This window comes from Rutilus rutilus (assembly GCF_951802725.1).
Source record: "Rutilus rutilus genome assembly, chromosome: 3".
Classification (NCBI taxonomy): Eukaryota; Metazoa; Chordata; class Actinopteri; order Cypriniformes; family Leuciscidae; genus Rutilus; species Rutilus rutilus.
The window spans coordinates 19,595,162-19,617,946 of NC_140211.1; the positions used below are offsets into that span (position 1 = coordinate 19,595,162).

At 40.2% G+C, this 22,785-nt stretch overlaps 1 protein-coding gene across 1 annotated transcript in view; it reads left to right on the forward strand.

Moving 5' to 3' along the window:
* Nucleotides 1–446: 446 nt before the first annotated feature.
* rras2 (RAS related 2) overlaps nucleotides 447–22,785 on the forward strand; it is a 43,341-nt gene continuing 21,002 nt past the window's right edge. Inside the window, exon 1 of the mRNA XM_084404547.1 lies at nucleotides 447–799. Coding sequence (XP_084260673.1) covers nucleotides 698–799 — 102 coding nt within the window. The 5' untranslated portion in view covers nucleotides 447–697. The remainder of the gene's footprint in view (nucleotides 800–22,785) is intronic.

Here is a 22,785-nt window from a genome sequence, read left to right on the forward strand (position 1 = left end):
TGGGCCCCATTGACTTCCGTAGAAAAGAAAAAAATTAAATGGAAGTCAATGGGGTCCATCAACTGTTTGACTACCAACATTCTTCAAAATATCTTCTTTTGTGTTCAACAGAAGAAAGAAACTCATACAGGTTTGGAACAACATGAGGGTGAAGAATCTTCATTCTTAGGTGAACTATCCCTTTAACTGGTCTCCCAGCCTTGGCAGTGAATTACCATAAGATAGCCCAGGACCACCATAGACAATATTCATAATATGGGTTTCTCAATGGCAGACTTAAACTTTTACAACACAATTTTAGATATTTAATAATTGAGATAGATCAATAATACATTCACATGACGAGTTACAAACCAACACACACAGGCGGGAATAGCAGTGTGCGCCCCCTAGCGTCCATGCGTGTACTGGCTGAACTGATTAGCCCTATCTTCCCCTCATCTTGCAGCACAGGCAGTCAGTGCCTGGTAGCGATTTAGACGAGGGCGTATGGACTTGAGGCTGCAGTGAATGCATTTCCCACAGACTGTGCTCGTACTTTTCTCATCGCGTACGGATTACCACTGAGTTCACACAGCGCCTGAACGCCGTATCGCATTTTCCCGTTGCAATTCTCCATCTGAAGGCCTGTCACAGAGTAAAGTGGCTCGGTGTGCGTGTGTTTAGACAGCGGAGCGAGAGCAGCAGCGTGTCCCCGATGGCTGGCTGGAAGGACGGCTCAGTGCAGGAGAAATATCGTCTGGTGGTCGTCGGAGGTGGTGGCGTCGGAAAATCAGCTTTAACTATCCAGTTTATCCAGGTAAGCGGAGAGATGGCGGAATGTTATGAGGGTTTCGGCCCTTTAAAGAAAGATGTGAGTGTGTGTAGCACATATGGGTGGATCTTGCTCACAGAAATGGGGACCCCATAAGCGGAAAGGGGGGTTTAGGAATCCAAGCGAGGCCTGCGTCAATTTAACTCTTCGCTTATATTCAAGAAAATTACTGCCTAAACGTAAACATAAACATAGCAGGGAAATGCAAGAGTTAATGCTTGTAGTTAGGGTTAAAACTCTGTAGCGATGCTGTATGTAGTTCATAGACATGAGAAACACTTTCGTAAACTGTTGCATTTTATGCTGTTTTACTAAATTATTGAATATAGGACGTTTGTTTGACCTTTCAAAGGCAATATAGGGACTATAATTATATGTAAAGACTGCATAACAAAGTTATGCAACAGTACGTAAAACAATATTGAAAGAAGTTTTTCCCCCTTCTTTTTGATAAGTCCCTTAGAAATGTACCATGTTTCTGCCAGAATACCTTGGTTACTGTAGTTTCTTCTGTCAAATCTGTAGTAATGAAAATGGGATTTGTAGTGTAAGAAGATTTCAGAATCATGTCATTTTAATTGTTGGTGACAGAGTATTTTACAATACCAAATTATTGTAGTAAAAAAATGCAGGAACAGGTTCGGTAGTCATTGTTCAGACATGGGACAAAACATGTCATGTATCCTGCCAACATTTACGCATTAAAATTAATCAGAGGTGGTAACTAGAATGTTTGTAACACAAATGTACTATTTGTTTTGATTTTATATTTTCAGACCATTAATCAGTACTTCATGTACTTATATAACTAATTAAACTTAAGAAAACAGACGTGTGTGTGTGTCTTCTATCAAGACATGCGGTTTTTGAATAGAAGTAGGCCTATTTATTTAATTTACTTAATTAGGCCTATGTGTATGTTTATTTGACAAATTATGGCATATTAAAGGATTAGGTTAACCAAAATTGAAAATTATCCCATAATTTACTCACCCCCAAGCCATCAGTTGTATATGACTTTCTTCTTTCAGCCAAATACAATCGGAGTTACATTATAAAATATCCTGCCTCTTCCAAGCGTTATAATGGGAGTAAGTAGCATCTGAGATTTTGAAGCCCAAAAAAAGCACATCCATCCATCATAAAAGTAATCCATACGACTTTAGGGGGTAAGTCCTTCTGAAGCGAAGCTATGCGTTTATAAAACAAAATCCATATTTATAACTTTATAAACTATAATCACTGGCTTCCAGTGTGGTTATCACTGGCAGACTTCTGACCCAACGCATGACGTATTGACGAAAGCGGAATAAGCGCAGAGGATAGAGAAAAAAAGAAGAAGAAAAAAACACCTGTCACAAATTAGAAGTCTAAAATAAGAATTTTTAAAGAGAAATGTCAGAGGATTTCGATATAAGAGAAGAGGAGCTTGTGACCGGCCGGTCAGTCTCACGTCTTTCCGATTCAGAGCTGGTCTATTTTGTTGGACACTCCGGTCCTTATTGCCACATTTGAGCTTAATAATCAACATTTGTTGGCATCATGATCTCTGGCTATCAAATGTGCTGAATAAAACACCTGTTTAGATAGTAATGAAAAGCAGACTACAATTATACATTAACCCAACAAACACACAGACGTCAGAATGCAGAAAGGAAATCAGCTGTTTTTAAGTGTGGGATATAAAAAGATTGTGTTGAATTTCAGAGGTGCTAAATGTGTGAAAACTAGAGTAGTCCAAAGAAAACCAAAGAAGACCCTTCCTGTTGGAGTATTTCTAGAAGACTTTTCTATTGAGAAAGCACAGCCCAGCTGTTTTCTGACTCCAGGCTTTCCCATTCAGATGTGTGTTACTCAGGGAGTCATGTTGGGTTAATGATCATGGCATGGAGAAGCCGGAAGAGGAAGTCCCTCCACTCCTGCTCGGTCTCCTGTATGTGTATGGGAATGGGAAACTATGCGCTGCCTCCTGTCTCACACCGCTTTGCGGCAGTATGTTAGGTGCATACATGACATTCTTCGTTAGTTATGCTGTCGGGAAACAATTGATTGCAGTCAAAATTTGGTTGCAGAACTGCAGTGATGCATTAACATTGCTTGACTGCTATACATTTGTAAGTCGTATAGGCTAGGGTGCCACAATGATGACTTCACTACAAAAACAGACTGGTTGATCTCAAGCTAGCGTTATGACATGGGCCATGATCAGCGGCAGTTAGGCATGTGACTCAGACCAAAATGGATTAGTTTACGTCATTGTGATGCAATCCAAGCTGTGTAGTATATGGCCTTTCATACAGATATTATTTAGTTGCAGATTAAATTTTTCTTGTTTTCTTGTAATTTTATGATTGTTAATAATATATAATCTACAGGTCAAGATGATTTTAGTCATTTTTCATTTGTAAACTTTTTATTTTATTTATTTTTTACCTTGTGTTGTAGATATTAATTAATAAATTGTTTAATTAATTATATTTGGTTATATAAGGTCTTGTTTGTTAACATTAATGTATTAGCTAGCTGACATGAACTAACAATGAGCAATATGTGTTTTACAGCATTTATTAATCTTTTTTAATGTTAGTTAATAAAAATACTGTCAAGCTGAATTTAGTCATTATTTTAAAATTTTCTTAACTTGAACAAAGGTTGGGTAAATGTAGTTTGTAATCTTTGTGATTTACAGCTACAAGAACATCATTGTCATCAACCTCCTAGATGGTTTTAGTGCTCAGCTGAGCTTCTTGTGAGTAACGGCTGTTTCTCATTAGCAAAAGTGTGAAAGTGAAATTGTTGCAGGCCTCACTGACCTTTTTATCGCTTCAGATGGTCTCAGAGTACACTAAGCGTAGCATGGCGCTGTTGAAGGCACGATCACATGTTAGCTAATATTAGCTCTTATCACTGGCTCTCTCATTCCTTACAACAAGGCCTATGCTATAGAGAAAGCAGGAACAACAACGTCCAGCTCAGAGGCTCATGGTAATATTGTGAAGCACTATTACAATTTAAAATAATGGTTTTCTATTTGAATATACTTTAAAAAAATCATTTATTTTTGTAACGCAAAGCTGAATTTTCACCAGCCATTTCTCCAGTCTTCAGTGTCATATGATCCTTCAGAAATCATTCTAAGACATATTTAAATGATCAAAAGTGTCAGTAAATCTAAATGATCAAAAGTGACAGTAAAGACTTTTCCACAAAAATATTAAGCAGAACAATTGTTTTCATCATTGATAATAATAAGAAATCGGGGTGTAACGTTACACAAAAATGACATACCTCGGTTTTGAAGATATGGGTTGGTATGTTGTCGGTATACAACAAGCAACCTTTTTTATTTTTTATTAAACAGTGGTTTACTGAACAAACTATGTCTGTTTAAAGAAAAAAAAAAAAAAAAGGTCTGGTGCTGTTGTAAACTTGTAAATGGGGGAAGAGATTTGAAGTGCTTATATTGAAGTGCTTAGGAGGTTGGTTAGAATGTAGTGCTTAGAAGGTGGTAGGTTAGAATTATTGCGCTTTCATTCTAATCCGCTACATCTATTTGACGTGCATGCACGCGCCGGCACTCGTTCATTAAAGTCTGCAAAGTTGGCTTGCTGATTGTCAGGATAAAACTTTATGTGAAATGGAAATACTTGTGTGAAGTTGTAACAGTTACAGTATACAACCGCAAGGTGTGCACTGAGGAAAATGCATCTCAAACGCATTGAACAACACGCGTATCTGAGAGTAGGGGCAAGCTATGTAGGTTAATGATTTAGTTTGAAGAGCTTACTATGTTTAAGACAACATGGATCATGCACTTATTTAGCAGCAGCTCACTATGTGTCCTTTGTTATTTCTCAGATGTGTTCTCAACATCAAAGTAAATCGATATAAACAATATAGTCCCATTCTGGGGGGGGGGACTCTTGAGTTTTAAATTATGTTCCGCACACAGAGAAGTTCTACAAATTCAGTGGTTAAATCAACTCTGAATTTGTTAGGTACTGACCTGTACAGAACATTTTCGGCATAAATATGTGTACTGTTACACCTCTAAAAAGAAATGTTTCTTGAGCAAAAAATTATTTCTAAAGGATTGTGTGACACTGAAGACTGGAGTAATGGCTGCTAAAAATTAAGCTTGGCCATCACAGAAATAAATTACATAAAAAAAAAAACTGTAATTGTAATATTTTACAATATTACTGGTGATTTTGATCAAATAAATGCAGCCTTGATGACTTATTTCCTTAAATGTCCCCCTGTGGTGAAAATAAAGTTTTTAATGTTGTTTCTATGTGGTGTTTTTAATATGCTTTAAGACAAACCATGTGCAAATTCATAAGTCAGCACCATTGCTGTCACAGGGGGAAGACGAAGGAACACAGGATCCAATACGAAGTGATTTAATAATACAACAAACTGAGGAACTGACAGAAAGTGTTACAGAGCATGTGTGAAACAAAGGTTAAAGCACAAAACACGCAAACATTGACCGACAACTGAATACTGAACACAGAGGAACTAAATGCACAGAGGTAACGAACTAAATGATGTGCAGCTATGGAGGAAGATTAGTGTCCATGGGAACAGATGAATGGCGGGAAAGACAGAAAACATGACTGATGAAAACAAACTGAAAGTGCATGAAAGTGAAACGAAAGATGAATGAGCCCAGATAACCGTGACAGAACGCCCCCTCCCAGTAGGAGTGACCCCGCTCCGTAGTAGCAGAGGTGATGGAGGGCGCTTTGGAGGTGGCCGAGGTGATGATACAGGGAAGAATGGAGACGATGGAGGGATGGTGAAATACGGACGACGAGACCCCGGCGGTGATGATGAAGGGCGTCCGACGGCACAGACCCAGAGCCGAGAGACGACAGCCTACAGTGGAGACAAGGGAGGGAGTAGCCAAGGTGGCGTGGAGGCTGACATCAACTGGGAGATGACCGACGGAGGCAGAGTCGATGGATCCCAAGCTTGGAGACAAGCGACATCGCTGGCAAAGAAGGCCCAGGCAATCCCGTGGCAACGATCGTCTGAGGAGGAGCTAGACTGCCCAAGGACCGAGGCGATGCCGGTGTAATGGAGGACCGAGGCATACCCGAAGGGAAAGAGGAGCCTGCTGCAGTCGTATGGGTGGAGGAACTGAGTGCAGCGGAATATCCGCAAGTCCGTGGCAGAGGAGTGATGACTGACCAAGGGGGAACCGGTGGGACGAGGGAACCCGGCAGAGGGTGTCTGGTGTAGCCGAAAGTGGGAGGAGCCAAGGTTGAGCTGAGAGGTCGACGGGCAGAGACAGAGCGTGACTATCTGAGGCCGGAGGCAGAGCCACTGGATCTATCTGCTCAGGTGGTTGAAGGAACTTCGGCTCAACGTGACTGCTTGGCATTACAGGAGATTGTGAAGGGCTGCAAACCTCCAACAGAGGCGGGGTTGGAGGGCTGGCTGAGCAGGGCGGTGACGGAGGCAGATGAAGATTTGACAGGGTGGAAGGTAACAATTCTTTGTTCATGCAGGTGTCTGTGCTGTCTAGAAACAGCCATTAAGTTTCCAAAGAAAAAGATAAAGAGTCCATTGTGCTGTCTAAAAACAGCAATGAAAAAACAGAAATGGGGTAGGATAGGGTGGGAGATGATACCTCCGTGCTGAAGTCCGTCAGCCAGTCCTCAGTCTCAAATTCCACCAATATACCCTTGCCCACTTATGTAGTGGGCTCACATCCCTGGTCAGACTCAGTGGGGGGCTCCTCTTCCAGGGCGAGGGGAGCACACGTGATTCCTCCGTGGTCAGTGGTGGTGGAATGGGCTCTGGATCCGGCTGTGTTCTGAACCGGGGGTAAACACTCTCCAGACACCGGATGATAGCGTCCCTCCAGTTCAATCCAGAGATGTCTGGGAGGTCTATGGGGTGACGGTAATTAGCCTTGATCCAGAACAATGACTTCAGGGTCTCGTCGTCAAAGGTCTGGTGATGGCAAGAAGGCAGAATTGTCCAGTGAAGGTAAAAAAGTCCAGGCTCTCATGAGCAATAACAGAAAATTGCGCTGCATAATCCATATGGTCGGTCGATCTGTCACAGAATGAAGACAGAGAAACATGTGCCTGATGAAAACAAACTGAAAGTCCATGAAAGTGAAACTAAAGATGAATGAGTCCAGATAACCGTGACAATTGCTGAGTATTTTCTCTTTAAAACGGCATTGATCTAAAGACATTTTCAAAAACTCGGTTTGAAATTGCTAGTGTTTCTGGCGTCACAAACTACCTTGTATCTAATCACGTCAACGTGCTGGTGGACTTTATAGCATATCATCACTATGCCCTGAAGCAAGGGAGTCTCATGAGAAACCAGGTTATCCCGGTATTTATTTCTGTTGATATGAACAATCTGGTAGATTTAGCAATATAGCGGGTGTATGATGTATATTACGATGTTATGATGAACTATATGCCTTTCTCCTCTGATGTTCTGAGTTGTTCAAAGCGTTTCTAAGAATGCTTAGTGTTAGAAGGCAGCTCTCTGACTCTGAGATGGTGAATGGGAACGTGGTTTGTGTAACATTATCAACACATTATTAGATGTTTGATAACACAGTCAAACAAAAGGCTAATCATATAAATTACCGTTACGTGTCCGACGTTGTAAAGAGCAATACCATTGTGCAGAATTTACCTCAGTAAGTTGGCCAAGTGGATCTCTAAGCTGGAGCTGGTGTGAGTGAGTGGAGGCGGAGCTAATTTGCATATTCAAGGATCCGCATATACTAAATGAAGCAAGTGTGTAGTTACATTCAAGCCATTTTAAGGAGCAAGGGGAAAAAAATTCACAGGAAAAAAACATTAAAATATGTCATTTTGATGATCAAAGATGAGTTTTAAGGGATACAATTATTGACTACAGGGGGACTTTAAAAATATTTTAAAAAATATAAAAAATATATATTATTTGATGCATAACATCGCATAAAAGGGGTTGATTTCCTTAAAGGAACACTATGTAGCTTTTCAACCTTCATAATATATTTCCAAGACCCTTGTGATGGTACATCGACTTACAATAGGTTGAATGACACGTCTGCCATAGCCTGATGGGGTCTGTATCGCTTTTACTGGCACTATGTAACTTCGGGGTTCAGGTAGTAACCCGAGCACAAAAAGAACAACAAAATTCGACTGCTTTACGGCATACGTCACTTCCCCCACCACTTCCTCAAATTTGGACGTGAGCGTTTAGGCTATATACTGTCTATGGATGTGAGAGGCCAACCAGCGTTTGTTTTTTGCTTTCGTGCGTATGTTTTTGTCATGGGGGCTGTTTACACCTGGCCACTTCATGCGTTTTCTCAGATCGGATAGCTATCCGATCGTGAAAAGACCAGGTGTAAATGCCCTCCGAAACGCATTCGAGACGGATTTGAATCCGATCGCTCAAACCACTTCAGGAGGAGGTCTGAGACGCATTCCAGACGAAACTGGACAAGTGTAAATGCATCTGGTTGTTGAAACCACATATGCAAATTGTACTCCTCCCAAAAATGCGAAAAAAACAACAACAAAAAAACGTGTGAGAGCGTGTTATAGCGTGTTATTGCCAGATATGACGACGCTACTGGAACACGCATCACCGCAGCTGAGCATCGATTCATCAAGCCAACGTGCAAACTATCGCAAATCAAAGTGAAAGTAAGTCGCAGACGCTTAACACACAGTCATCATCATTAAAAGTAAAGAAACGAAATGATCTTACCAGGGCTGTTACTGCTCTCTCTTATTGCGGTCTTTGATTTTGAAATTTTAGCTGATGATCAATAAAATGCAGCTCATATCTGTTGCTTTCGGTGACGTGCACTCCATTAAATCTGCATATAGTGTGGAAATTGAAGATCGGATTTAAATCCGTTTCGCAAAAACACATTTATGTGACCAGGTGAAAATGGAATCGTTTTGATAAATCAGATAGCTATCCGATCTGAGAAAACGCATGAAGTGGCCAGTCAATAAATCTCTTATTTGTAAACTTGTTTGCATTCTATGTTGTATGTTGTTGCGCTTGCTTGTAGTAGCCTATGTCATTTTTTTTACATGCTGTTCATTCATCCATTGCTGATAATTAGACCAGTCCAATCATTTCCACATATGTCTAGCTAGCTTTCGATTATCAGAGCTGTTAACAGACTTACAAACACTCGTTCTCTTACGTGTTTTTTGCGTTATGTTTTATCGCCTAGCTTGCCTCACGAACTAGTTTGCCAGCTGAACTCAGGTGTTGTGAGGTGTATTTATCACGTAGTCCTGAGGGATATCAGACGACGCTGTTGACGTTGATTCTTGCGATTATCATGAGAACAGTTTTCAATATCTCACATAATTATCAGGACATAAATAAGCCTAACGTAGAGGTTGTAAATAAACGAGCACAATTTGCAAACTATTATGATCAATTGCAATAATCATGTCTTCGGAGTCTATGTGTGCCTGTTCCATGCCCGACGCAGGTACTGGTGTACAGGGTGGGAGGTAGGGGGGCGGAGGGGTATTTACTCTAGGGGTCGCTGTTTGACAAAAACACAATTTCTCCACAGTGTGCCTTTAAGCTGTTATTTTAGATTTAGAATCTTATGCTGTGGCTTAAAAGAATAGCCTCATAAAGATATTTTATTTACTCACCATCATGTTGTTGCACGCCAGTATAGACTTTCTTTCTTACAAAAGCCCGCAAAAGATGATAGAACAGCACCATAAAAGCGTCAAAGAAGTGGTTTGACTCATACACGATATTTTATATCTTCTGAAGCAACAGTCTGTTCTTTTGTAAAGAACAGACTGAAATTTAAGTTGTCATTCTCTGAAAATCTTAATACCGTCGTAGCCCTCCTTTTTGTGTTCACCGTAACTATCGCATAGCGGTAACGTTTCGAGCACGCAGGCTCTTCATCATGACAGTCTGATGAAGAGCCTGCGTGCTCGAAACGTTACCGCTATGCGATAGTTGTCTTGACAATAAATATTTTTGATAATTTTGGAGCTTAGGTGTTGCCGACTTTACTTTATTTTTTACTTGTTTACAAATAGGTGCCAGCAGGAGGCGCTTTAGGAGCGGCAGAAATATCGGTTTCTCCGGTAACGGCTGTACACAAAGCAGCGCAGCGCTCAGAAACACTGTTTATCAGGAAAGATAAAGAAAGATTAAATGAAAATAACAGAAACTTTTCTAAAGATAGTCAGTTCCCTTCAAAGATGCATTCATTCATTCGCGTTTTGACTTTGAAACGTGCAGTGCTCATGTCTATTCAACGATGTCAAAGTCTTTTGGAAAATCTATTTGTGGCGGGCAGTGTTGATATTGTGAACCAATGTACGGGAAACACTGTAATATAATTTGACCGCTATCAATTGTAGTTTAACCTATCCATCTTCACTGTCATATTTAGTAACACATAGGCTACAGCTGTGCTCATATCATATCATATTCACAGCATAACAAAATTAAACACCGGTATTCGGTATGAACCGGTATACCGCCCGGCACTACATTTCACTGTGGATTCTTTGGGTAAATCAGTCGCAATTTCGGCACAGGCTTTGCAAACAGACTTTTATGATATGGACTTGACAGTAATATGACAACATGTAAGTAACTGTGTTAATTTCTGATATGTAATGATTCATGTACAGTCAGATGTTCTTTGTCTATGTGCCAGTAAATCAAACCAGTGACTAAACGATCAACTTCACATTGTTTCTCTTAGTAGGATGAAAATAATCTGTCATTACAATGTGATTAAATTATAAATAGAAAGCGTTCAAAGAATGCTCCCTTTACATTCGCTGGAGTTGTCAATTACACAGCGTGAGTTTGAGTTCTGAACTCTCGCCAAAACTCTTGTTATAATCAATGAATCTCTTATTTACATCGTGTTTGCACCATGGACTGTTGCACATTGCACTGTTAGTTATTCTAAAAAGCATTCGTTAGAGTTTAGAAATAGAGTTTCAATGATGAGATCACTGCATTCATGCGCTCAACATGTCTGATTGGCTACAGTGCTCATCACTGCAACCTTTCATGCCACAATCTAAATATAATGCTATAATCTACACTTTTCACGATTAGTTAATCTTGAGAGCTGTAATTGTAAAAACGTGCTAAAAGTTTTCGAAAGAGTTCTACATGTAATACTTATTTCATATGCAAAGATGTTAGCCACTCACAGCAGTGGGCGTTTACTCTGAAGTCTCTCAGCAGACATGCCCCTTTAAACAGCATTCAAATCAGAGGGCTAAAATCTGGGTAGGAAAAGCCTTTTATTTCTACATTATGAAAACATTTTATGTAAAAATCATGCTTACATTATAAGTGCACCCCAGGAAACATTATAAAACAATGCAGTTCATGACCCCTTAAAGTCATGTCTTCTTTCTTATTAAATCGGATGGTATAATTTACAAAACAGGTTTGAGTTATTTGTTCACAATAGGTTTGACAGCAGTAAATGTAAAGGACTGTGTGGGAGGCTGTGTTTTTGAATGAAGCAGCTAAAAAAGTGAGAGTATAGATGTTGTTTTCTTCCTGCAGACTCACCTGGTGATTTCTCACACTGCTGCACTGATAAAAACATACACACGCTGACTGCACTGATAAACATGCTACTATTTTCTCTAAGCTTATGTGGCTTAAAAGCAGCTCTGATTGTTCCTGTGGATCGTCCTTACCTATCCAAATAGGAAGACCTCTCAGCTTTCCCATAACTGGTATTCAAGGATGGATTAAATTGATTAAAAGTGACAAAGACATTTATAACTGTATAATGTTGCAAAAGATTTCTAGGCCTATCTCAAATAAATGCTGTTCTTTTAAACTTTCTATTCATCAAAGAATCCTCAAAAAAGGATGCAGCACTGTTTTCAACAATGATAATAATAAGAAATCTTAAACACCAAATCAGCATATTAGAATGATTTCAGAAGGATCATGTGACATTAAAGACTGGTTTAATGATGCTGAAAATTCAGCTTTGCCATCACAGGAATACATTTTATTTTAAATTACTTCTATGCACCTGTTGACCGGTTTTTAGTTTTATTTTGGCTGATCTTTATTCCGGACTTGCACACGAACTGCATCGCAATCATTTCCCAAAATGTAATTTGTGTAGAAATACTGCGAAGTCTGTAAACACAAGTCAGGACATTAACACAGGCTAGCGACGGGACACGCTGAAGACAGACGCAAAAAGGAGAGAAAATACTGTAGCCTATCAGGCGGAGCAAGCTCACTGTTCGCGATTCTTGATATATAGGAAGAAAAATATAATTATTTAATTAGGGGTGGGGGATTATATAAATGTATCTCTGAAGGGAACTGACTGTCTTCTGAAAAGTTTTGATGGCATTTCCTTTTCCTTACCTCAGTATAAAGTAGTGTTTATAAGCGCAGCATTGCTTTGTACAGCAGTACCCAAATAAGCGCTGCTATTCCATAAGCGCCCCCTTCTGTCAGAGAGTGAATTTGCATTCTAATTTATTATTTTTTTAATCCTTCTGCTGTTTTTGTTTTGTGCAGGTGTTTTATGTAGCATAATTTCACAAATCTGAAGTCAGACCATTCTGTTTTTGCTTTAAATCTTGATATTATACAATATAAAATTATACAATCTTGTTCAAATAAAAAAGCAACTGCTCATGCTACGTGTGTGTAGCATCTTTGTTTGCATCATGATTAAAATGCTGTGGTTGCCTCTGATATCAAATGGTTACAGATATCTTTGGTTTAAGGCCAGTTTGGCCTGCTATAAAGCAAATAAACAACAAATAAAAAGAAAAAAATCAACGATTTATAGTGATGCACTGATCATGTTTTTTCATGCTGATTTCAATACCAATAAATCATGCATTTTATTTAATTTATTCCCACAGTGATAAACAGAATTGACTCTGACCAAACACCTATGAGCGGAGTCATAGTTAATGTCCTCATCTCTGATGTGATACTCTCTAGAGTAGCTGTTAGCTCAAGCCAACCAGTGCACTAGCTAAATATTGTTAGTTGTATGCGTACTTTCTCATTTAGCACATAACAGTTTGGAAAATGTGATTGTTAGTTTGTAATGGGCCTGTTTTTGTTTGTCATGTGAACACGTTAACACATTATGGAAATTGGAATTCTTTCTCTTTTCCCCAAATAATTTCTTATTTAGTGTGACACTAATGGTGTAACGTTTTGTGAGTTGTTGTTGGCCTGACAATTGTTCACATTTGGGTGATTACAGAAACATTGTAGCAAGATACCCCCTAATGGCCTTGATTTGGATATTCAGGATTAAAGGGATAGTTCACCTAAAAATTTTAATTCACTTACAGTTTTCTCACCCTCATGTCGTTCCAAACCTCTATGACTTACTTTCTTCTGTGGAACTTAAAAAATATATATTGGTAACCAAACAGTTTCGGTTCCGACTTCCATTGAATGGATAAAAAAAGTCAATGGTAAACTGTTTAGTTACCAACATTTTTCAAAATATCTTCATTTATTTTCCACAGAAGAAAGAAAGTCATTGGAATGACATGAGGGTGAGCAAATGATAACAGAATTTTTGCTTTTTGTTTATTGCTAACAGTCTATGATAATTCTGTTCTGTTCCGTGTTGTAAGCTAAAACAAGGCTATAAGTGGTGCTCTAGCGAAGTCACTTCTTTTTAAAACACATATAATCATTGTTTTATCCGTATTGTTGTTAACTTCCTCCTGCTTATATCATGTGTTTTTGCAATTTTACTATTCCCTATAATTATTTGAAAAATAACATTTAAAATATATTTTTTCTATTTTAATATATTTTAAAATGTAATTTATTCCTGTAATGCAAAGATGAATTTTCTGAATCTTTAGTGTCTTCAGTGTCCTATGATCCTTCAGAAATCATTCTAATATGCTGATTTGGTGCCCAAGAAACAATTCTCATTATTATCAAAATTAGAAAGTTTTGAAAATAGTGCTGAAAACTAGGGATGTGCACGAGTACTGGAGTTCTCGGAAGTGACAGAGACGATCGATCATGAAAACAATGATCGCAGTGACTTTTTTCTGATTGGTTATTGCAGCATTTTGGCCAGTACCTGAGGTCTGATTGGTTAGCGTTAGGACAGCATTTCGTCCAGCGAAATAAAGTGTAACAATGGATTTGAAAGTGCGCAGTGAAACCTGGAATCACTTTGATCATGAAAATACAGTTAAGTGCAAGATGTGCAGCACCAATCTGCCACTTTATAATGAGAACACTATAGAATGTTTTTCAGCATGGTGTTACGTGTTAAGAGCGCATCCACAATGGGAGTTACACAATCTGACTGTAACTTAGTTCCTTTTGTGCAGATGCAAGTTTTAATGTTACGTTTATATTGTGTATCTAGGATCTGATAGCCTATGTGTTCTATAGACTGGGCTTCAGTTTACTGATGTTCATTCACTCTTGAGCTTCACCTCATGCAGCTATTCCTTTTAGATGTCTCTTTTTTAAAAACATTAATGCATTATTGTTAATCTAGTTATTTTTCTAGTCATATTTTCATATTTTAATAGATTTCATATTTTTATTTTTCAACATTAATTTTATTATGGCCATGATGGACACGCCCTATCCCCCGCACACACACCGCCCTCCGAGTACTCGTTTTTGAGACAGATTCAGTACTCTAAATGAAAAATTTACAAAAGTGGCCATCTCTAGTGAAAACCATGATACACTTGACATTCCAGACTTCTTTGATGAATATAAAGTTTAAAATAACAACATTTATTTGAAATATAGTTTTTTGGAACAATGTCTTAACTGTCACTTTTGATCAATTAAATGCCTAATCTGTCTATTTGTCTGTCTGTCTTTAATTATATTTGACAAAATAACAAACCCACAAATCGGTGTTTGAGAACTGGAGCACAGCACTCACATGTAAAGCATTATTTAATTCAATAATTGAATTGAATTAAATGGATTTCAGTGGAAAAATGAAGTCCTAAAAATATATGACATGACCTCTTTAAGGAATAGTACCTTGATCAGACCAGAGACAGGATCGTCTACATGAGGCCTTTGCTTTATTTAAAATCGAGAAAGAGGCCCAGACGCCTCACCATGATCCTCCCATCGGTTTCCTTACAGAAATCCATTGATTCAAACTAGCACATTAGGCAGATGCTGTAGGCATAAACTTCTTAAAGGGGTTACGCTTCGTCCCAGCTGTAGCTTATCCACCGCTGTGCTGACTTATCCGGTTCTTTAATAAAGCACAGCGACAGGCCAATTCATCGCAGTGTCTCAGGAGGCTACACCTCATCATAAGAAATGGAGCACATGGCGTACCTCATTTACTTGCCCGTCTATTGTAGGTTATACACGCCCGGCTCATCTAATAATACACCTCTTGGATGTTTTTCAGCCCTCATTTAAATGAAGTGTCGCTTTTCTGATTTGCCTTGCTTCTGGAAACACAGCTCTGCACTGGTTAGGGTAGCTGTTTGCAGTAGTGGTAAGTTTTGGTTACATGTGCTTTGAGTATGTGTGTGTTTGAAGGAGAGGAGTGTGACTCTTCATGAGAGGGGGAGGGTATGTAGGCTATGTTTGTCTGATGTTTGTTGAGTGGCGCCCACACACATCTCTCACTCGCATACTGCCTCTTTCGTTAACTTCTGTGGCTTTTATGTGGCTCGCGTTCTTCTGAGGTATCCTGTTTACTTGTGCTAACTGCTGGATGAACATCTACTGACTGAATCATAACTCACACCTTGTCTGCTTTACGCTGTGCTCTGAAAATTATACCACACCTTCTACTCTAGAAGAAAAAACAACATTTCCATTGCGTAACAAACATATAATCTGTGGTATGTTTGAATGAGTAGATTTTGAAGTTAAACAATGCTTTTCTTGGAATCGTGCAAATCAGTATGTATGTTTGTTTTTTTCCCTAAGAGACTGTCAAATGTTTTATTACGCTAGTCGTTTATTAGGTATAAATGAGGGTAATATAAGGAGATCTGTCATGTCAAACTGTCTGCCACAACATCGGTTGAGCATATTCATAAGTTTGACATCTGATTTAATATCTGCTTATTGATATATCTGACATTTCAATTAAAACCAAAACACTTCCAGAATAATTTTTTGTGAATTTGTCTCTGTTCCACAACAAACTGTTGCATCACGAAACAAGATCCAGTTGTGAATGAAAGTTGATGTTTATTTATGTAAACAGCAAAAGATCAAGACAAGACAGGCTGATGTAGATAATACAGGTCGGTGATAGGTCCTTGGCAGCGTGGGGACTGCAGTGGGCTGAAATCCAAATCCTCGTGGATAAAACATCAAACGAGGACGAGTGGAAAATAAACCCGGGCTAAAAGTCCGAAGCTCAGGAACTGGAGGCAGAATATCCGGAGAAACTGGAACTGGATAGAGAGGCACTGAACAGACAGCAAAACGAGACGTGAACAGCAAACGATCTGACAATGAACATGACAAACACGAGACTACATATAGGACACATAAACGAGCCGCACTAGTGGCTGATCTGATTGCTCGTCAGCACAGCTGATGCTGATAGGTAATCAGACCAGGACAGTACAAACAGATATGAACAGGCAAACCTGCAAACCATGACATTACCCCACCCCCTAGGAGCGTCTCCTGACGCTCCCAGAGGGTCCTACCTGGCGATTGTGATCATCGATAAGGGAGTGGTCCAATATGTCCTGGGCAGGAACCCAACTCCTCTCCTCCAGACTGTAACCTCCCCAGTCCACCAAATACTGGAATCCGCGTCCCCTCCGCCTTAAGTCCAGAATATGACTAACTGAATAAACAGGCTCCCCATCTACGATTCGTGGCGGTGGGGGAACCGGGGTAGGCGGATTAATAGCAGAACGGATAAGGGGTTTAATCTTTGAAACATGGAAGACGGGATGAATTTTCCGGTACGCCGGAGGAAGTTTGAGGCGAACCGTCACCGTGCTAATGATCTTGGTGACGGTAAACGGGCCAATGAATTTGGGAGCAAGTTTTCTACAGACGGAGCGGAGAGGAATATCAGTAGATGGATTCCAGACTAGGAAAAATTGGTGGCTGGTACCCTAAACTACACTCAAACGGAGACAGGCCCGTGGACGACACTGGTAATGAGTTATGAGCGTACTCAACCCATGAGATATGCTGACTCCAAGAGGATGGATTCTGTGACGCCAAACATCACAAACCCCGTTCCAAATCTTGGTTGGCCCTCTCCGTCTGACCGTTGCTCTGGGGATGGAACCAAGAGGAAAGACTGACACTCGCCCCCAGCAACCGACAAAACTCTCTCCAAAATTTGGATATAACCTGGGGACCCCTGTCAGAGACCACAACCGTCGGGAGGCCATGAATACGTGGTCTATGACAGCAACCGCTGTCTGTCTGGCAGAAGGTAATTTGGGCAGAGGGATGAAATGAGTAGCCTTCGAGAACCTGTCCACCACGGTTAACACCACCGTGTTACACAGTGAGGAAGGGAGGCCCGTAACGAAATCTAGCGCAATGTGTGACCAGGGTCTTGAAAAAACTGACAATGGTTAAAGGAGCCCAGCAGGAGGTCGAGTAGAAGTCTTACAACTGGCACAGACTGAGCAGGCCAATACAAGTCGCAAGCCATAGTTTGCCACCAGAACCGTTGCTTAATAAGAAAAATAGTATGATTGACTCCTGGGTGACAAGCCACCTTGGAGCAATGGCCCCACCGAATAACTTTGGACCGTAATCTCTCTGGCACGAATAAACGACCCGGTGGACACCAGGGCGGAGGTACTACCCCATGTAAGGCCGTGCGGAGCGGAGGTACTACCCCATGTAAGGCCGTGCGGACCTTCGATTCGATCTCCCAAGTTAACATTGAAACCACACATCTCTGTGGTACGATGGACTCGGGAGAAACCGGGCGTTCTCAAAAATACGGGACAACGCAGCAGGCTTGATGTTTTTGGAACCTGGACGATAGGAGATGGAAAATTCGAACCGACTGAAAAAAAGTGCCCACCGAGCCTGCCTAGAGTTTAGTCGTTTAGCGGACCTGATGTATTCATGGTTCTTGTGATCGGTCCAAACAATGAACGGTACCCCCGAACCCTCCAACCAATGACGCCACTCCTCCAAGGCTAACTTGTCTGCCAACAATTCTCTATTACCAATGACGTAATTGCGTTCGACGGGTGACAAATGATGAGAAAAATAAGCGCACGGATGCACCTTGCTGTCCGCGGAAGAGCGCTGGGAGAGAACCGCACCTACCCCCACCTCTGATGCATCGACCTCCACCACAAACTGACGAGAGAGATCAGGGGCGACAAGAATGGGGGCTGAAACGAAGCAGTCTTTGAGTTTGGTAAATGCAGCTTCAGCTGCACTAGACCACCTGAACGTCGTCTTGGTGGAGGTCAAGGCTGTCAGAGGCGTGGCTAGTTGGCTGTAGTTGCGAATAAAACCCAGAAACCTCTGCAGGGCCTTGCAGGAATCTGGAGTTGGCCAATCAACCACTGCCTTAATCTTGTCGGGATCCATGCACACTCCCTCAGACGACATGATGTATCCTAAAAAGGGAACCGACTGTGCATGAAAAACGCATTTCTCCGCCTTGACCTAAAGCCCATTCTCTAACAGCCTCTGAAGCACTCGTCTGACGTGCTGAACATGTTCCTGGAGAGACGAGGAAAATATCAAAATGTCATCCAGGTAGACATAAATGAACTGGTCAACCATGTCTCTCAGCACGTCGTTGACGAGTGCCTGGAAAACCGCGGTGAAATTGGACAGGCCAAAAGGCATGACCAAGTATTCAAAGTGCCCCCTGGAGGTGTTAAAAGCGGTTTTCCACTCATCCCCCTCCCTGATGCGGACCAAATGATAGGCGTTACGTAGGTCCAACTTTGTGAACAAGGAAGCGCCCTGCAGTCTCTTGAAACCCGAAGACATCAGCAGCAAAGGATAAGTATTCTTTACCGTGATGCTGTTCAGTCCTCGATAATCAATTCAAGGATGCAGGGAACCGTCTTTCTTTCCCACAAAGAAGAACCCCGTCCCTGCAGGAGAGGAGGAACGGCGGATGAGTTTGGCTGCTAGAGAATCCAAAATATATTTCTCCATGGCCTCCCTCTCCGGAGCGGAAAGTGAGTATAATCTGCCCTTAGGCAGAGACGTACCTGGCAATAAGTCTATAGCAAAGTCATAGGGACGATGCGGAGGAAGAGAAGCAGCCCGAGACTTACTGAACACTTCCTTCAGGTCAAAGTACTCCCCGGGCATGTTAGACAGGTCTGCCTGTTCATCCTGCAACACAGAAGAACAAGCAGACACCAAACAAGACGCATGACAACTTTCACTCTAAGACATAATAGTGTTCTGACGCCAGTTTATGTGAAGGCCACCCGTCGGTAACCTTTTCCCTACAGATGGGCCAGACGGGTATATATATATATATATATATATATATATATATATATATATATATATATATATATATATATATATATATATATATATATATATATACACTTTGTTTTATTCAGGAAAGACACATTAAATTGATCAAAAGAGAAATTAAAGACATTTATTATGTTACAAAAGATTTCGATGTAAAATAAAATATTTTCTTTTAAGCTTTCTATTCATCAAAGAATCGCAGTTTACACAAAATAGTACGCAGAACAACCATTTCAAAATTCATAATGGTAACACAATAAGGTTTCATTAGTTAACTACTTCAGTTAACTTAAACTAACAATGAACAATACTTCTACAGCATTTATTAATCTTAGTTAATGTTAATTTAAACTTTTACTAATACATTATTTAGATCAAATGTAATTGTTAACATTAGTTGATGCACTGTGAATTACATGAACAAACAATGAACGACTATTAACTAATATTAACAAAGATTAAAAAATACTGTAACAAATGTATTGTTCAGTGTTAGTACATGTTAGTTAATACATTAACTAATGTTAACAAATGATACCTTATTTTAAAGTGTTACCTAAACGGTAATAAAAAATGATATATTGCAAATCAGCATATTGGAATGATTACACTTACAAGGTTACACTGAAAACTGGAGTAAGTTACTTTTTTAAAAAATATATTAAAATAGAAAACAGTTATCTTAAATTGAAATAATATGTCATCATTTGTTTCCCCTGTATATTTAATCTAATAAATACAGCCTTGGTGAGCACAAGAGACTTCTTTCAAAAACATTTTGAAAATCTCTATTTTATTTTTGCAAGCTGGTTGAAAAGTTATTTGCTTTCTGAAGCTGGGTGGGTAACATGCAAGTCTTTATTGTGGCAGTAAGTTTGGAACAGTCGCACACAGGGGGGGATGTTGTGAAAGTGCTGACTTGATATCACACCCCCAGACAATTGCAGTTGCTCAACCCCCCCACTCTCTTTCAGTCTTTCTTTCATTGTGCTGTGGAGCAACGTTTAAGCCTTTTGGCATTGCCTGCCCTGATGATTTTCCACACAGGCACGTGCCACGGGGTCAGTGGCTTTATAGTGGGCTTTGATGAAGTTACAGTTCAGCTGCTCTTTAAGTCACTGAGCTCATGGCGCCTTCCCCCGGAAGTCTGGCCAGTGAATCGGCCCCCCTTCCCTGCATTCCTCATGAGCCCTCAGTGTTCATACATACCTCACCTCACCCTGTCCCCTGGTCTAGCCCAGCATGCACCACCATCATTTAAAGTTGGCATGAAATGAAAATTCACCTTTTTTAAATGCATGTTATTGATCAGACAAAAAAAAATGCATCCATTATTTTTCATATATATATATAAAATAGGTAACACTTTATTATAGGGTACGTAGTTACACGTTACTTAATATTCAATTATGTATAATTATGCATGTAGTTAATTAATAATACTTAGTACTTATTTGAGTAAGTACAATGTAACTACGTCACCTTAAAAAAAAGTGTAACCAAAAATATATTCGTAATTTTAAATATCAGAAAGAACTCTATATTCTGCTGAAATGAGACATCTCTCTCGTGACATATGGCAGACTCCAGTCGTTTGTCCGCAAACCCTACCCCTTTTTATAATCGACTGCAAGCTCGCATGTTAGCTGTAAGCAGTTTACTTTTAGTTCAGACACACTGATAGTAATCCAGTGCCATGGATTCCTGAAATTCATTCACATTGTCAGAGTTGACAGGAACTGAGGATTTCAGAAATCCGGGCTCAGTGATTCTAATAATCCCATTTCCTGTGACCAGCCAAAGGCCTTTGTAGTGCAATAAATGAGGACCTTTCATAATATATTTTGTGTAATCATTTAATATAATAGGTATTTGTGTAAAATAATCTTAAAGCACACATCATCAATGTCACTGTCATCCGTATCCAACTGATCACTGTACAGCAGGAGATCTTCCCAGTCTGCTGAATCAGTTTAGACAGCGCAGCTGTTGCAGGGCTGTCGCATAGAAAGCAGAGGGCCAGAGAGCTCCTCAACAGGTGACGGACGTGTGTCTCACAGCCTGCTTCACGACCCAGAGAGCATGTGGCCCACTAGAACCACTTGGCCTCGGAGGACACATGTCAAGTGGGTCTGATAAACGTTTGGCATAACCAACCAAAGCATTTGATATTTTTGTTTTGCAGGACTTGACCCCAGATTGCACTCATATATCTCTGGTTGCGGTAACCTCTAATCTTCAGCAACAAAAACATTCTTTCGGGAATTAGGATCTAATTCCTCTGTCAGAATAGAGTGATGTTTTTTAGCAAAGAGGAGCGTTTTTGATTTAGGCTGATCCGTATCAGCTTCCCTGGGTTTAAAATGGTTATGAATTGTACTGCTCTCTACTCTCTTTCTCAAACTTGAGGGCCCATGAGGACAGTTGGTGCGTAGTACCATTAGCTCTTATTTATTAGCAGCAGTTTGGTGCTTTAATAGCATTTCTGTTCTCTGTGCACTGGGAGACCGCTGGCCTAAAACGGTAATGGCGCTGTATTTCTGTCAGGCTGCCAAGCAAAGATCTCATTCTGTTAGTCTTTCTGGAACAACACACAAGCCTCTCTTTAACTTCTAAAATATTGTAATATTACGTAGCCAGAAAGCTGTGTGAAGGTTTTTTGATTAGAAAAGTCCTCTTTTGTCCTTAGAATGTCGCGGTGGCAGAGGAATTCTGACCATGTGGGTGGTTAGTGTCGAGCAACCATAAAAGAAGGCTGTTTGATTAGACAGGGGTCGAGAGGGTTACTGCTCTCGGCCCTCTTGTGCTGCTGATAGTCGTTTTTGACACGGCTGGCTCGTTCCACATTCCAAGCATTTAATGACTGCAGTATGCTAACACATGACTTCATCCAACTCTGTGTCATGTTCTTCCTGGAATTTGAAGCGGTCCGGTAATTAGTGCTGCTGGCCAAGGCGAGTGTCACTATTAGTGTTGCTCATACTTAAGAGGTGAGAATTTGAACAAACTCTTGACCCAAAGGATTAGATTTGCCATGCAAGTCATCTCACACTGTTTGTGCTACAAGCGTAAATGAACGTGAATTGTGATTTCAATTGTGACCAAAAATAGTTTACTCAAATCTTCTTGCACATTTATGTATGGTTGAGTGAATTCAATAAAATGCATTCACCAAGTTATTGGTTTTGGTAAAAACAATGCAATGTTTAAGAAATTGTACAGTGCAGTAGGGCTACCAACCATTGCTGTCCTGTGCACATTCACAAGCCCACGTTCATGCGAGATACAGAAATGTGGCACCATTCATAACAGAAAAGAAAGTATATACTACTTTTTTATGACCGATACTGCAATCTCGAATATCTGTCGATACCGATGCCGATGCTTTATCAGTTTAAATATCTATAAAATATCAGACACTATCTTTTGCCAAGACGTGGGAATTAATTCGGCATGACTCTAGCAGTGCATTGATA